The sequence below is a fragment of the Cryptotermes secundus genome, unplaced genomic scaffold, assembly GCF_002891405.2.
Source record: "Cryptotermes secundus unplaced genomic scaffold, Csec_1.0 scaffold528, whole genome shotgun sequence".
Classification (NCBI taxonomy): Eukaryota; Metazoa; Arthropoda; class Insecta; order Blattodea; family Kalotermitidae; genus Cryptotermes; species Cryptotermes secundus.
In genome coordinates, this window is record NW_019724748.1 from 101,555 (window position 1) to 115,222 (window position 13,668).

The 13,668-nt window shown below is 40.2% G+C and overlaps 1 protein-coding gene across 5 annotated transcripts in view; it reads right to left on the minus strand.

The window, feature by feature from the left end:
• Nucleotides 1-13,668, minus strand: part of LOC111862880 (calcium-transporting ATPase sarcoplasmic/endoplasmic reticulum type) — a 98,713-nt gene that overhangs the window by 16,679 nt on the left and 68,366 nt on the right. For all 5 annotated transcript variants that reach the window (XR_002842506.1, XM_023848659.1, XM_023848658.1 and 2 more), the window contains exons 5-12: nucleotides 10,705-10,809; nucleotides 10,210-10,348; nucleotides 8,569-8,711; nucleotides 6,544-6,634; nucleotides 4,595-4,767; nucleotides 4,034-4,257; nucleotides 3,047-3,554; nucleotides 1,531-1,815 (exon numbers count right to left, since the gene is read on the minus strand). Coding sequence is in view for 4 of the 5 variants with exons in the window: in XM_023848659.1 (XP_023704427.1) it covers nucleotides 1,531-1,815; nucleotides 3,047-3,554; nucleotides 4,034-4,257; nucleotides 4,595-4,767; nucleotides 6,544-6,634; nucleotides 8,569-8,711; nucleotides 10,210-10,348; nucleotides 10,705-10,809 (1,668 nt within the window). In the remaining variant the exon portion in view is untranslated. The remainder of the gene's footprint in view (nucleotides 1-1,530; nucleotides 1,816-3,046; nucleotides 3,555-4,033; nucleotides 4,258-4,594; nucleotides 4,768-6,543; nucleotides 6,635-8,568; nucleotides 8,712-10,209; nucleotides 10,349-10,704; nucleotides 10,810-13,668) is intronic.

The following is a 13,668-nucleotide window of genomic DNA, read 5'->3' on the forward strand; positions in this document are numbered from 1 at the left end:
TTATTTCATCGCTCGTCGTAAGTTTCGTAAGTGTCTGTGTGCATGTTTCAGATAAAACAGTTACCTCAATATAGTGGGAAATGCAACACCTCAGTATCCTTGCCAAAAAGGGTAATCTGGAACGTCATTATAATGCTCTTCATAGCAATAAGTATGGTGCTGATTTTCCACCCAAAAGTGAAATTCTTAAACTTAAGCTCAAAGAGCTTAAATTGAAATTAGCTGCCCAACAACAGTTGAGGGCAAAACCAAGGTCACTTTCTAACAATGCAACCAAATCATCTTTCAAGGTCAGCAATCTGATTGTTAAAAAAATGCAAACCTTTCACTGAAGTGGAATTTGTAAAAAGAGTGTTTTCTTGAAATAGCTGATAATCTTCTTGAAGGATTTAAAAATAAGAAAGAGATCATAGCTATTATTCAAGATCTTCAATTATCAAGAAACACCATTGTGCGATGCATAGAAATGATGTGTGGAAACATAACTGAACGGTTGCTGAAAGATGTTTCCAATTGTGTTGCTTTCTCCCTCCAACTGGATACAGCTACAGACATCAGAGAGACAGCCCAGTTACTAGTTCCTTTCACAACAAACATCATGTGTCGTGTTGTCTTTACCAATATTTTTGCTTAAAGCGAGGTACGACGATAGGAGGGGGTGGTAGATCACTGGAAGTTCTGACACTAAAATGTCGATCACAACCTGTTTAAGTTGGACAAGCCTGCTCTACAGTATGCACACTCATAACAATGAAATGATTTACCTGAAATATCTCTAAGATAGTTCATGGAAGTTATGTAATTAGTGATTATTGCCTGTTTGAAAATTAGGAAAGCTGAAAAGGTTAACTATATACTTGAGCAGGTGTATTTGTATGATGGTTTCACTGCTATGGACCAATAATACTTAATACAGCTAGAAGGGAAACTAAATGATATATTTCTTTTTCTCGTGGGGTGATTGAACCCACTTGGTACTGTGGCCACAGCTTGGCCTACTGTACCAGCCCCACATGACAGAAGATGATTGTGGAGCAATTGGTGGAATTTGAATTGGCAGGGGAAAAGGAATTACTCGAAGAAAACCTGCTCCAGTGCCACTTTGTCCACCACAAATCCCACATAACCTGACTTGGGCTTGACCTTGGCCATTGCAGTAGGAAGTTGGTGTTTAACCATGTGAGCTAGGGCATGGCCCGCAAATGACATAGTTGTTACCAGCTTTAACTGTTTAACTGATATATTTTTTGATGTAGTAGGCCAGTTGCTACTGCTAGGTTCTTCAGACTTTTTTATGGTCTTTGTAAGAAGGCTAGCATAGCATATTTATATGCCAAAAGTGTCTTCAGTCCATCTATATTTGAGAATGCATGGTGTTTCAAATGCTAGCACCTGACTCTAAAACTGGCCAACAAGGAAGCTAAAATCAGTGAAAAGAGAAACCTATGCAGCAACACTATGATGAGTTCTCCAAGCGAAAAAGGTAACAGTGTCCAAAAACACATTCTGATCTGAGAATACAAATGTTACCTTATTATCACCAGTGATGACAATGACACGGATACCAGCTGCACGACACCTCTGGATTGAGTCAAACACTTCCTTGCGGGGAGGGTCCAACATTCCCACAACACCAACGAAGGTCAAGTTTACTTCATATGTATAGAACTTGGAAGAGTCACCTAAATCCATGTCCTCAGGCTTCAGTGGGTTATCGGCAGTTGCAAGAGCCAAACAGCGAAGGGTGTCACGGCCAGTGCCGTACTGCCGTGTGAGGTCAAGAATGCGGTTCTTCAGTGTTGCACTCAAAGGCACCTGATACACAACATTTGTTAATTCTGAGCACAGAAAAACTCTTCAAATTAGCATTGATTAATTCAGATTAATCATTACAAAATAATTACTAACATCGCAAGAATAATAACCGTAATAGTATACAGGTACGTCACAGTCAAGAGCTACAAATTTAGTAAGCTACAATGGTCCAGCTATTTTCACTGTATAAAAAATGTTGGATACAAAATGCGTACTTTATTAACAGTTAAAAGTTCTCTGCTAAAACCCTTTAATTAAGTGTTTAGGGAAATGTGTTGGAAATGAAGGCTATAAGCAAAGTGGTAACTTGTGCTGTCCAACAAGTAAAAATACTGAATTTGTTAATTTTATTGTCATTTATATCTACATATTTCTTAACAATTGTGTTCTTCAGATTCAGGGCGAATAAGGATTCAGAAGATCACCTAGATCAGCAAGTGAGTAATGTTTAAATTTTGTTGAGCAGGACTATTTGCCTATTCATGTGTGACAAAAAGGAACACTTTAAAATCATTAGTAAATAACTGATCAAATAATATCTGTTGTGGACAGAACTGAGACTGCTATTAAGATAATGCAAATATTAAACAGTCTATTAGTAATGGTGAAGTAATAAAACAAATATGCTGTATGAATGTACTGGCAGTTCCCAAAAAATGAATTGCTACAATTCACTGCAGAGTGAGGCTATGGTTCTCTTTCTACTAATACAACACAGTTACAAGATCAGTCATTCATGCTTCTGTGGATAATAGAAGAGGAAGAAGAAGAAATAAAAGCCCAAAGTGAATATCTGATACTTCAATATCAACTTTATCAAGTAACATTATAATTTACTAACATGAAATCCATGATGTTAGCGTATGCATAATATATGATGTGATCTGGTCTGCACAGATGCAATATGTTCTCTCTTACTTCAAGAGAACATCCAATACACGTGCCTAAAAAAAGTAGTACACAGGAAGGACCCAATATCCATGCGGGAAATTCAGGATATCACATAACCATGAGCTGTGCAGTTTATAAAGGCTATCTAGTATTATTAGCTATTATGAATTAAGACATTCAGCTAGGATGCGGAAGACTTCATGGCTCAGGACCATGTTTGGTGCTAGACTTTGGTATCTGTGGTTTTAAACTTTCCAGTTCTACAACCATAATGTTAATTATTTTAAATGAGAGGTCCTCAATTTCAGAAACTTGACATTTAATGAAACAAAACTTATACCTTCTGTGTCCCAACTCGGGCGTGGGTGCAGCGCTCCAGCACTCCCTCAGGTGCTCCCTTCACAAAAAGCTTGGGCCCATTGCCAAGACGAGTTGGCTTCAGTGGTACGCAATAAGAAGACATGGATTTGCGGTCTCGGGAGAACTCGAGTGTAAACTCCTTCTTCCACTTGGTCTCCATATCTTGCCTGACAGCAATTGCAGATGCACGGCGATCCAGTCCCTGTTTGGGCACAGCGTATGGGTTGATCTTCTCAGCCAGAACAATTAGAGCAGTTTCAGTGGCCTCGCCAACCTTCTCAAAAGCCTGCTTGAACTCATTGAAGTCAATTGCAGAGTCATTGCACATAATACCAATGGTTCCAATCTCATGAAGACCCTCAAAGTCTGTACCCTTAATCTTCTGGCCACGGAGGAATACATCACCAATAGGTTCGTATGTTGAACCAGTGATCTCAAATTCATGGAATGAGCTGTCATTACCTTCAATCTTCTCGAAAACGAACATGCTGTAAATAAAAAACAGACAACACATTTCACGAAACTCATGTGACAAAGCAGAGATAAACAAAAGAAACAAATAACAGGGAATTCAATTACTATCTATTACAAAAATGAATAAATCACCCAAACATTTTCTGACTCTTAAAAACCTTATTAGACTGTTCTACAATTTTATGACCCTTAAGGGGGACCACAGTTTCCAATGGTTAATACCAATTTAGCATCATTCATATTGTGCTTAAAATATATAAAATTACAGCATTACAGTTGATTTCACGGAAGATTATAATTCATACTGTATTCTGGGATGTAATGCTGTACAGTCTGGTAGAAGCTCCATGACATTTTGGAAGAATGTACTGCCTCCGTCTTCTGAGTGGAACAACAGGCAAAGCAACCATCAGGAAGCTAGCAGCAAGCAGAAAACTCTTGATTTGGGTGAGAAATTCATTTTACTGAACAAGTACTGATCAGTGTTACCCACCGGCTAACAGACATCTGATTTGTGGTTAATGTGCCAGTCTTATCTGAGCAAATGACAGATGTGCAGCCCAGAGTTTCTACGGAGGGCAGGGAGCGCACAATGGCATTCTTCTTTGCCATACGTCGTGTTCCCAGGGCCAAACAGGTGGTGATAACAGCTGGCAAACCCTCAGGGATGGCAGCAACAGCCAGGGCAACAGCAATCTTGAAGTAGTATACTGCACCCTGCATGGAACAAAAATGGCTGGCTATAGCAAAGGTGACAGTACGCATTTCAAACACCACTTCCATACACCGATACTTAAAACGTCCATTTTTTTTAATTTACATCAGATATGTGCTTGGTACAGATTTCTGCTATATTAAATCATGAGCTCAACAAAATGCTGATCTTCTTTAAAGCCAGAATGTTTTACTTTGCTCATTTTTAGAGTTTTAAGAAACCAAGACTGAGGAACAAAGTACGGAGATCTATAAAATCTTTTCTATGGTACAGGGTGAAAATTTTATTCACATTTCAGGTCAGAGAATGTTAGTATTTCAATTCATATCAAACACCAACCTTAATCCAGGAACCACCATGAGCCGGGTCATTGAAATGTCCAATGTTGATAGCCCACACAGCAACACAGATGACAGAAATAACCTTGGACAGTTGTTCCCCAAATTCATCCAGTTTCTGCTGCAAAGGGGTCTTGATTTCTTCAGTCTCAGACATCTCAGTTCTGATCTTGCCTGATTAATGACAAAATTCATCAATGATGATGATGAACTTCATGATCATGACATAAATTACACAACAACACAGCTCTGGCACAACCTTCTTCAAGGCAACTGCAATAAATGCCATCCTTCAAAGACAGGAAAATCACAAAGTGAGACTGCTAGAACTGGACTCCAGTATCAAAATGATGTCTTGGTTCTTTTTCTTCTGCGTGATCACATCCCTAGAATGGAGGGAAGAATGTGGGTGGGGGCACAAAACTGATACAAATTTATGAAACAACAAAGCAATGGTTTTCATGTTGGGGGCAGGGGGATTGCAACAGTTTCACTACAAATTGCCATCAACTGTCTGACTCATAACTTTGCATTTTCATGGCAAGAATCTGAAACATCTGGCATCTGCATCATCCAGCTGACGTATGGAAATAAGCAATGAGAAATGAAGAATGTGAAATTGAAACAGATCACATGATCCTCAAAATGAAAGTGAGAGGAAATGTATGCATGCAAACACATGAACAAGCAGTAGTAATAAAAACAGAAGTTTCTTCTGACTTGTTTCATCTCTTCCATGGTCTTCCTTTGCCTCAGCATCTATTTTGTTTTTATACTGGAAAGACTTGAAAGGATTCTGACGATGGTGTATACTGTACTTCTTTCGGCTTATTTTGGATTTCATCCATCGTCTGGTATGTAAAAGACAAAAGACCATACCAGACGATGGATGAAGTCCAAAATAAGCCAAAAGAAGTAGTTTTTATACTGTCAAATCTGTTTTGATGTTCTCTCATCATTCTACTGTATCTACTAGATGGTTTGTATCACTCTGTATTTATTTTTATTTCCATGCCTTTCCTACAATCTTATATCTTAATCCTTCAGCTATCCAAGATCAATTGTTTGCTGGTGTTGCCCAGACTGCCTACCTTCATTCAAGCCAAATAATAAAATGGTCAGAAGAAAACGAAATACTTCTCTTTCAGAACACAAATTTCAGATGTAGCCTTTTTCTTCTGTAGCTAGATGCTGCGTGTATCTCTCTTGTGGTTCTACGGATGCATGAACATAGCTTGCTACTAACAAACTGATGGTGTACAGCAGGAGGGGGGAGCTACGAATGAAAGTGTCAAAATAAAATCTGCTCTGGTCTGGTCCAGTGCCAACTTTTAACTGTTCTCAAGTATCTCAGTTCTTTTGACTATGTCCTGTATTACAACACTTCTTCTACATATACAATGAACGTTTTAAGCTGACACAATCATAATACAAAAATCTACACAAACAATCCAATTTTTCTTTTTTCTAACCCACAGTCTACTGTATGGTACACAATGACTCGTAAAGGTAAAGCTGTCCCAGAGCTTAACTAATTAAGCACTAAGCCATGAAGACATATGGGGGAATGGATGTATAGACCCACTTTTTCTTGACCTCGGCACTAATTGGACCTACCAGAGTCATCTCCACAGAAACACTGATGCCCTCCTGACAACTAAATCCTGGTCATCCAGCATGTAGCCAAGCTGACCCAGCTCACCACCCCTAACAAGGCGGTTTCTTAATATGTGCACAGAACCAGTTCTTTGGTTATTTGCTTTTCAGCTGCACTGGAACAAAGCAGTGATTGCCTGCTCTAAGGTGTTATAAGAGCTCTGCTCCAACTGAAAGGGGGAGGTCCCTACTCAGAACCTCCTAAATATGAAGGAGTGCCAACTACTGAAAAGGGCTAGAAGAATATCTTAACAGATCTTGAGATCTATGAATAATGCTGCAGCTGATCATTACCAATGGCAGTGTTAAGGCCAGTTCCAATCACAACACCACGAGCTTTGCCGGCAGCAACATTGGTGCCAGAGAAAAGAATGTTCTTCTTGTCCTGCAACAGAAGGAAATGACTTTAATATGGATTCTATAGCCACACCTTTTTTCAAACCTGAAAAAATTATCATAAGAAAAGGATAATCCAACTGTGTTATGAGCGCATACAGTGAAGAATCTGAGGCTTCACCTGCCTCATTACCTAACAAAGTTACTGTACCTTAAAAGGAAATTGAGGTATGTCAAGACATGAAGGATTTGAAAATTTGCTCATACTGTGGCACCGGCAATGAGATCTGAAATGTTCTTGTTAACAGACAAAGAGAACACTGAAATTACACAGCGTCAAACTTAAGAAATGTTACAGTATTTCACATAAAAATGTGTTTGCTGTGAGTGCAGACAATGTAGAACTCTGGAAGGCTGTGAATCAGGGCTCCTTAGGATTCGTTTTCAGCAAATTCTTTAGTATGAAAGGGGAACAAAGATCCCAGATCTACTGACATAACTACATATACTGGTTTGTAAAGTCTCCACTAAGTATATTCTGGAGTTCTACATTATCATGCACTGTTTCCAGTGTAGAAGTAGCAAGCCCTAAAGTTATTAGTAATTTTCTTCAGCATCAAACATCAAAACATATTGCAACTTGCAACTGAACTCCATGGCCACTTTTCAGACATCTTAAATAGGTATAATACATTGCATAACCTCAAATAAGGCAAAAATAACAACCAACAATCGTGTGGTACCTCCAACAGAGGCATCACACAACAATACAGGAAACTGTCTTTTCTGTGTGTTGGTCCATGCAGTGGCTACATAACGTGAGTCCGCTTGTAGCCAGTTCAATTGGGAGAACTGGACCAGCAGATGAGTTCAGTTATTGGTAGGAAATAGCCATGGGAAGTTGCTTGGGAAGACTTAGTGTGTGATCAGAAGATTTAGTCACAGTGAGACTGTTTTAATTCTGTTACCAGGAGATCACTGACAAAAGTGCATATGTAATCTGATTTTCTTAAGAAATTATCACTTCTTAAGGCCTTTAGTGGTGATTTAAATTAATTTCGGTTCTAGAAAGTAAAAAATACATCATGTTTGCACTCATAAGCTGTAACAGACAATTATATACAGTACTACAACCTTCAGAGAAAAACTACAAGCAATAACTGTCTCACAGCCCTGAGAAGCATCAGGATACTGCAAACACAGAAGTACATACAGCCTAAAAGTTTATATACTGAATAGGAAAAGCGGCCTCCGTAGTCTAGGGGTAACGTTCCCACCTCATGACTCAAGGTACACGGGTTCAAACTCGGGGGAGGTTGTGGAATTTTTAAGGGCAGAAAAATTCAGGGAACAAGTCCTTCGTGAGGGACTTTAAGCCGTGGGTCCCATGTCGTAGCTTTGCGGCGTGTAAAAGAACCTCATGTCTCCAAAGGAGGCCACTGAGCTAAATTAAGGGCATTTCCCACCCAACAGTAGTCTCTAATGCCTCTGGTAGATGGGGGAAGCATTGAGATACCTCTGAGCCAGTAGAGGCCGACCTCGCTGGCTGAGTAGGGACTGATGGTAAGCACCAGTACCAGTAGGGAATAGAGGCTGGTAGAAGATCACAGGGGGACGCACAATAGATCAAACTGGTCGCGGTGCATGGGGAAACCCACCCCCTCCAATAATAATAATAAATACTGAATAGGAACAGAGAGTGAAGCACAGGGAAGTTCTATGTCAATGAGGAGATAAAAATAAATTGCTGTAGCTGAATTTGTTACACTTCTTAATTTTGTGTTTAGAAAATTTTAATACATCCAAAGTTTCAGAAGGTTAATAATGACAATGTTAGGCATATTTTATAATGTCCAAAGGCGTGAAATTCTCTAATCTGTCAAAAACAATGGAATGAAGAGGATTTACGAAATGATTCTGTGCTAACTTTCATTGCTCCATCATTCTTCTGTGACTGCTGGACAGTTTTCATCTGATACGTACCTGGTTCACAGCTCGGGGATCAGGGACAGGGTCAGTGTGCTTGATGACAGATACAGACTCTCCTGTCAGGATGGACTGGTCAATTCTCAAAGTGGTAGAGAAGATCTTGATCAAGCGAATATCAGCAGGAATCTTGTCACCAACTGCAAAATGATAATCATCATATTAATATAAAAACTGTGATATTACATTAACATACTGGGCACTGATCATTTGAATTCTTTATCTTAATAGAAAGAACAGGGACTGATAATAGAATGTTTTCATGTATGTAACTATCTGTGATCTGTGACTGACTTCTGCTCTCAATGTGCAAATTCCATTGAAAACACATGGCTTGAATCATTTTAGGCTGTTGTATTTTATATTTCAGAAATAGTGTTTAAAAGTAAAAAGTAAAGTTGTCCCTGTGCTTAATTAATTAAACACTCTGTCATAATGGTGTATGGGGGAGTGGATGTATAGATCAACATTTTCTTGATGTCGGCACTAGTTGGAGGTCAGTGGTCAGCTTCACGCTCTGACCGCTGTACCCCCGGGGGAAGAACCCCTGGTACCCATTGGATAGGAGACTGCGTGGTCCCCAGAGCCGGTCTAGACGAAGTGGAGAAGTAAAAATTCTTTCCGGCATTGGGACTTGAATTCTGACCCCTTGGTCATCCAGCCTGTAGCCAGTCGCTATACCGACCGCACTATCCTGGCTCTTAACCTTCATACTAGCTGGAGGTGAATGGTCAGCTTCATGCCCGTCGCTTTACTCCCGGGGGAAAGAGCCCCCGTTACCCACTGGATAGGAGGTTGGGTGGGCCCCAGGGCCAGTCTGGACGATGTGGAGAAGAGAAAATTCTTAACCTTACAGCAACTTGAACTCTGACCCCTTGGCTGTCCAGCCTGTAGCCAGTCACTATACTTGTTACGCTGTCCATACTCAGTATTTAGCAAATTAAATTTAAATAAAGTATGTTTGTTTTTGTTGCTGGTCATCATTGCCTCCCAGGCTAATGACACAATGGTGGCTGTCATGATAAATGTCAGGGAAATATGGGGAAAAAAGTAACCACACTCAGTTTTGTGATAATACCTCAGGATTCACTTTGATGGCTGGAGAAAAATATGAAAATTCCAAAGCAGAATAATCAGTTACGAAATCTGATAGAGACTTCCATAATGAGAATTTAAAGATTAAATGATTTTCCAATCACTGGCATTATGTATTGTCCAGAATTTTAGCACAAATAATTTGGTGAAAACAATGGTGAAATTAGTGTAAGAAATAAAGGAATTACATAAAATCTCGTCTGGTATCGCTTTGCTCTTTACACATTTTAGCTGGGTGTTGAATCTGGAACTATCTGGTGATACAACTAAGTTTAAGCCATAAAGTTAACAGTTTACTCCTTACAAAAGCCTGAGCATCAACCCGTGAAGGCATGTAGGGAGTAAATAATTTCTGCTGTGCTGCAGCTGCCTATTCAGGGAAAGATCTTCAAGTCCACATAGGAGGCTGGTTTGCCCCAAGAATAATTTTGTATGCAACATAATTTGTTTCTGGGAATTGAATCCTGTTTGTAAAGTTCACAGTAAGTCAGTCAGCAGAGATGTTATCGCAGTTTACTTACAAAGACGGGCGTTCCAACTCACCTGACACTTCAACGACATCACCAGGGACAATCTCCTTGGCACGGATCTTTTGGACACCAGATTTGTCAGCTCTTACAACTTTGCCCATTTCAGGTTCATATTCTTTCAGCGCTTCAATGGCAGATTCTGCATTTCGCTCCTACAAATTCAGAATGAACAGTATCATTGAACCTGCATTAAATGGAAACTCACCTTAATCAAAACGTCTTGGGTGCCAAGAATAATAACTCCACAGAAAAGCCAAGAGTCCCTCAGCTACTCAGATAATTTCCTTGCATTCACTGAACCAGAATATTTATAGCCATGTTCACAAGTACCTTTCACTGAACTCTGTTCTGAAGTAGATGAATACAGTGCACACTCTTCAATCCCATTTATCTGAGATTATCCCATCCACACTTATGCCGTCCACTGGCGTTTCCTACCAAAACTTCACATGTGGTTCTCTCCCATGCAAACTACCCATACAGATACAAATATGAGAATTATATTTACCTGCCACACACCAACGATGGCATTAGCAATGAGAATAAGCAATATAACAAAGGGTTCAACAAAGGCGGTGATTTGGTCATCATGTTCTTCAAACAAAGCTAGAACCTGTAATGAAAGAAGTGTACGAAATGAGTTAGAGGCTGTCCTGAGGAACCCATGAAATGAACAAGTGTTTATTTACCCCAGGTCTTTCAAGTGACAGTTGGATTAGTTAACAGTGCATAGCAGAAGAGCTAGATTTATTTAAACACTGACCAGCAGGTATTTCAATACTGGCCTGAAAGTGTACATTAGTTCAACTAACATGAAAAATGTATTATTATGTGAATAAAGCCATTTGAAAGAGCATGGGGAAAAGTTATTTAAATGTAATACATCCTCTAATAAGGATATACTGGTGATCCTGATACTGATGATGCATAACTGGTGAAGGTTAACATAAGCAGGAACAGGAAAGAACAGAGAAAACAACATACAGTGCCATTCACACCAGTTTGTGGGGTAGGTACACAAAGTGAGATCTAGGGTTTTCAGGGTGAAATGTGACACTGCCAATGTTTTGTAGGAATGATGCTAAACATTCACCAAACTATGAGAACATGGCATCACATCCCAGCTGATAGCAATCTTGATAGCTAAACGGTTATCACTAAACTGAGTAATCAGGGGCTCTTAAACGAGCATTCTGAGGTCAATGGAGGGCACTGGGAGATCCTGCTGACACCAACAAAGAGAGAGGATCTTGCATGCATCAACAGAAGTGTTTCACACATGGAAATTTTCATAATCCAATTCATCTATTAACATTGATTTTAGATAACCTGGGGTTCAAACTGGCCAAGAGCAATGACACCCTTTCTTCAGTCACATCCATCAATGCATATCCCAAGCTTTAAATGATACTTGCATTAATGAAATCAGTGAAATAATTTTTGTGTTAATCCATCTACCTATGGGTCTACAGCTCTCGAGAACCTTGGCTGCTTTTCAGTTTCCTCATCTACACACAGTTGGTAGACTCCTTGGACGGGGTTTTGTGTTAATTACGTACTTTCTGAAGCCTGGACTTCAGTTCAGACTAGCGAAAATTAGAAAGCGAGTTGATTATACAGAGTGTCCAGATAAAAGGTATCCAAAATAAAATAATTATCTCCGAAAGCTTTTATTATACATATTTATGGGTTACAAAATTACAAAGGGAAATTATCAATTTTTTTTCGGAGTATATAACTTTCTCAATAAATTTCAACGTGGGCTCCATTGGTGGCACGACAAATATCCAGACGGTCCAGCATGTTTGTTGTTACCATAGCCACAGTGTCCCTTATGCGGGCTTTCAGGTGTTGTAGGTCGTTGAGCTTAACCAGGTATACAATGTTCTTCACATAACCCCACAAGATAAATCCACTGGGGTTAAATCTGGCGACCTAGGAGACCAAGCAATTGATCCATTTCTGCCGATCTATCTCCCAGCCATCACTCTGTCAAAGTGATTCCCTAACATGGCAGAAATGTGGCGGCGCATGCGCGTAAGCCGGGCATGGAAAATAAACTTACGGGGGTTTCCTTCCGATAACATAAACCGGATAGTGTATGACAATTATTTTCTGAGATATATTTTTTTTTATTTTCGATACCTTTCATCCGGACACCTGATATATGGGGGATAGCTGCAGTATCACTGTCTACGGGGCTGATGGCCTGGTTTCGAAATATGGAGATGCGCGTTCATTTCGCGCATACTGTCATAGTACATTGTACATCTGCAAGAGCGAAGGCAGAAGCTGGTCACCTCTCCCTGGGCTACCGCCTTAACATGGTGTCACCTGGAATGTCAGTTCTTGGTATGTTACTCAAGCTAGACAGGTCGAAGAATATGTGCCAGATGAAACGAAATATGGGATTGGGCGTGGGGATAACATCACACAAACGTCTAGAATCTAATGATGGATGCCAGATGAAGAATATGCACCTGCAGTAATCAAGGCCAAGTTCTTTGAGGAGTGCAAAGCCGGAGAATGAGTAAGTTAGTAAGGTCTTTTAGTCAAGGAAGAATGGATTACTCTAGTCTTATTACTCACAGTCGGCAAGCCAGTCCTCACTACAAACAACACAGAAAAATGTGTGGGTTCTGCAAGAACGCCCAAGCTGGAATGCATAGCACTTCAACAACGCGGTGATATCATTAATCAATTAGAAACTCTCTGATCACTGGAGGGCGTGTAGGACACATTCCTTGATCACAACATTCACTTGAATCCACCCCTTGACTATCTTACAATTTGCAACTCTTGCAAGACACCGCAGTGAAAGATTAAGTTCTGTTGGTGCAAAATTAACTCCCTCGGTGATCAGGGTAAGTAAAAGTCAAGAATTTATTTTCGTGGGGGGAAAGGATAGTAAGACATAATGTTCGTACATAACGAAGCGCCAATCTGCATACAATGAACATATTACACAATGGTGAAGTTCGCGTATTTTGTGCTGTTACTATTGACGAAGTGTATGGATCATTCTTCGCCACACGACCAATAACAAATAGCATGAGAACGTGCACAAAATAAACCCGAGGCGATGCATAATACGGAAACTGAACAGTGTCCAGTGCACCACCTCACCTGCCCCCCCCCCGCTCACCTTCTTCTTCACTGTTAACAATACCTAGCAGTCCAGACGTGACTGGTTAGGGGGCGGGACGGCTGAAGGATCGGAGTTCTAGTCCCAGTAAGGGTAAGATTTTTCTTCTTTCCACGTCGTCCAGACCCGCTCTGAGGCCCACCCAGCCTCCTATCCAATGGGTACCGGAAGATTTTTCCTCGGGTGTAAAGCGGCCAAGGCGTGAAGCTATCCACTCACCTCCAACTAGCACCGAGGTCAAGAATACGTGGATCTATACATCCACTACCGCATACTTCTTCATGGCGTAGTGCTTAATTAGTTAAGTACAGGCCCAATCTTGCCTTT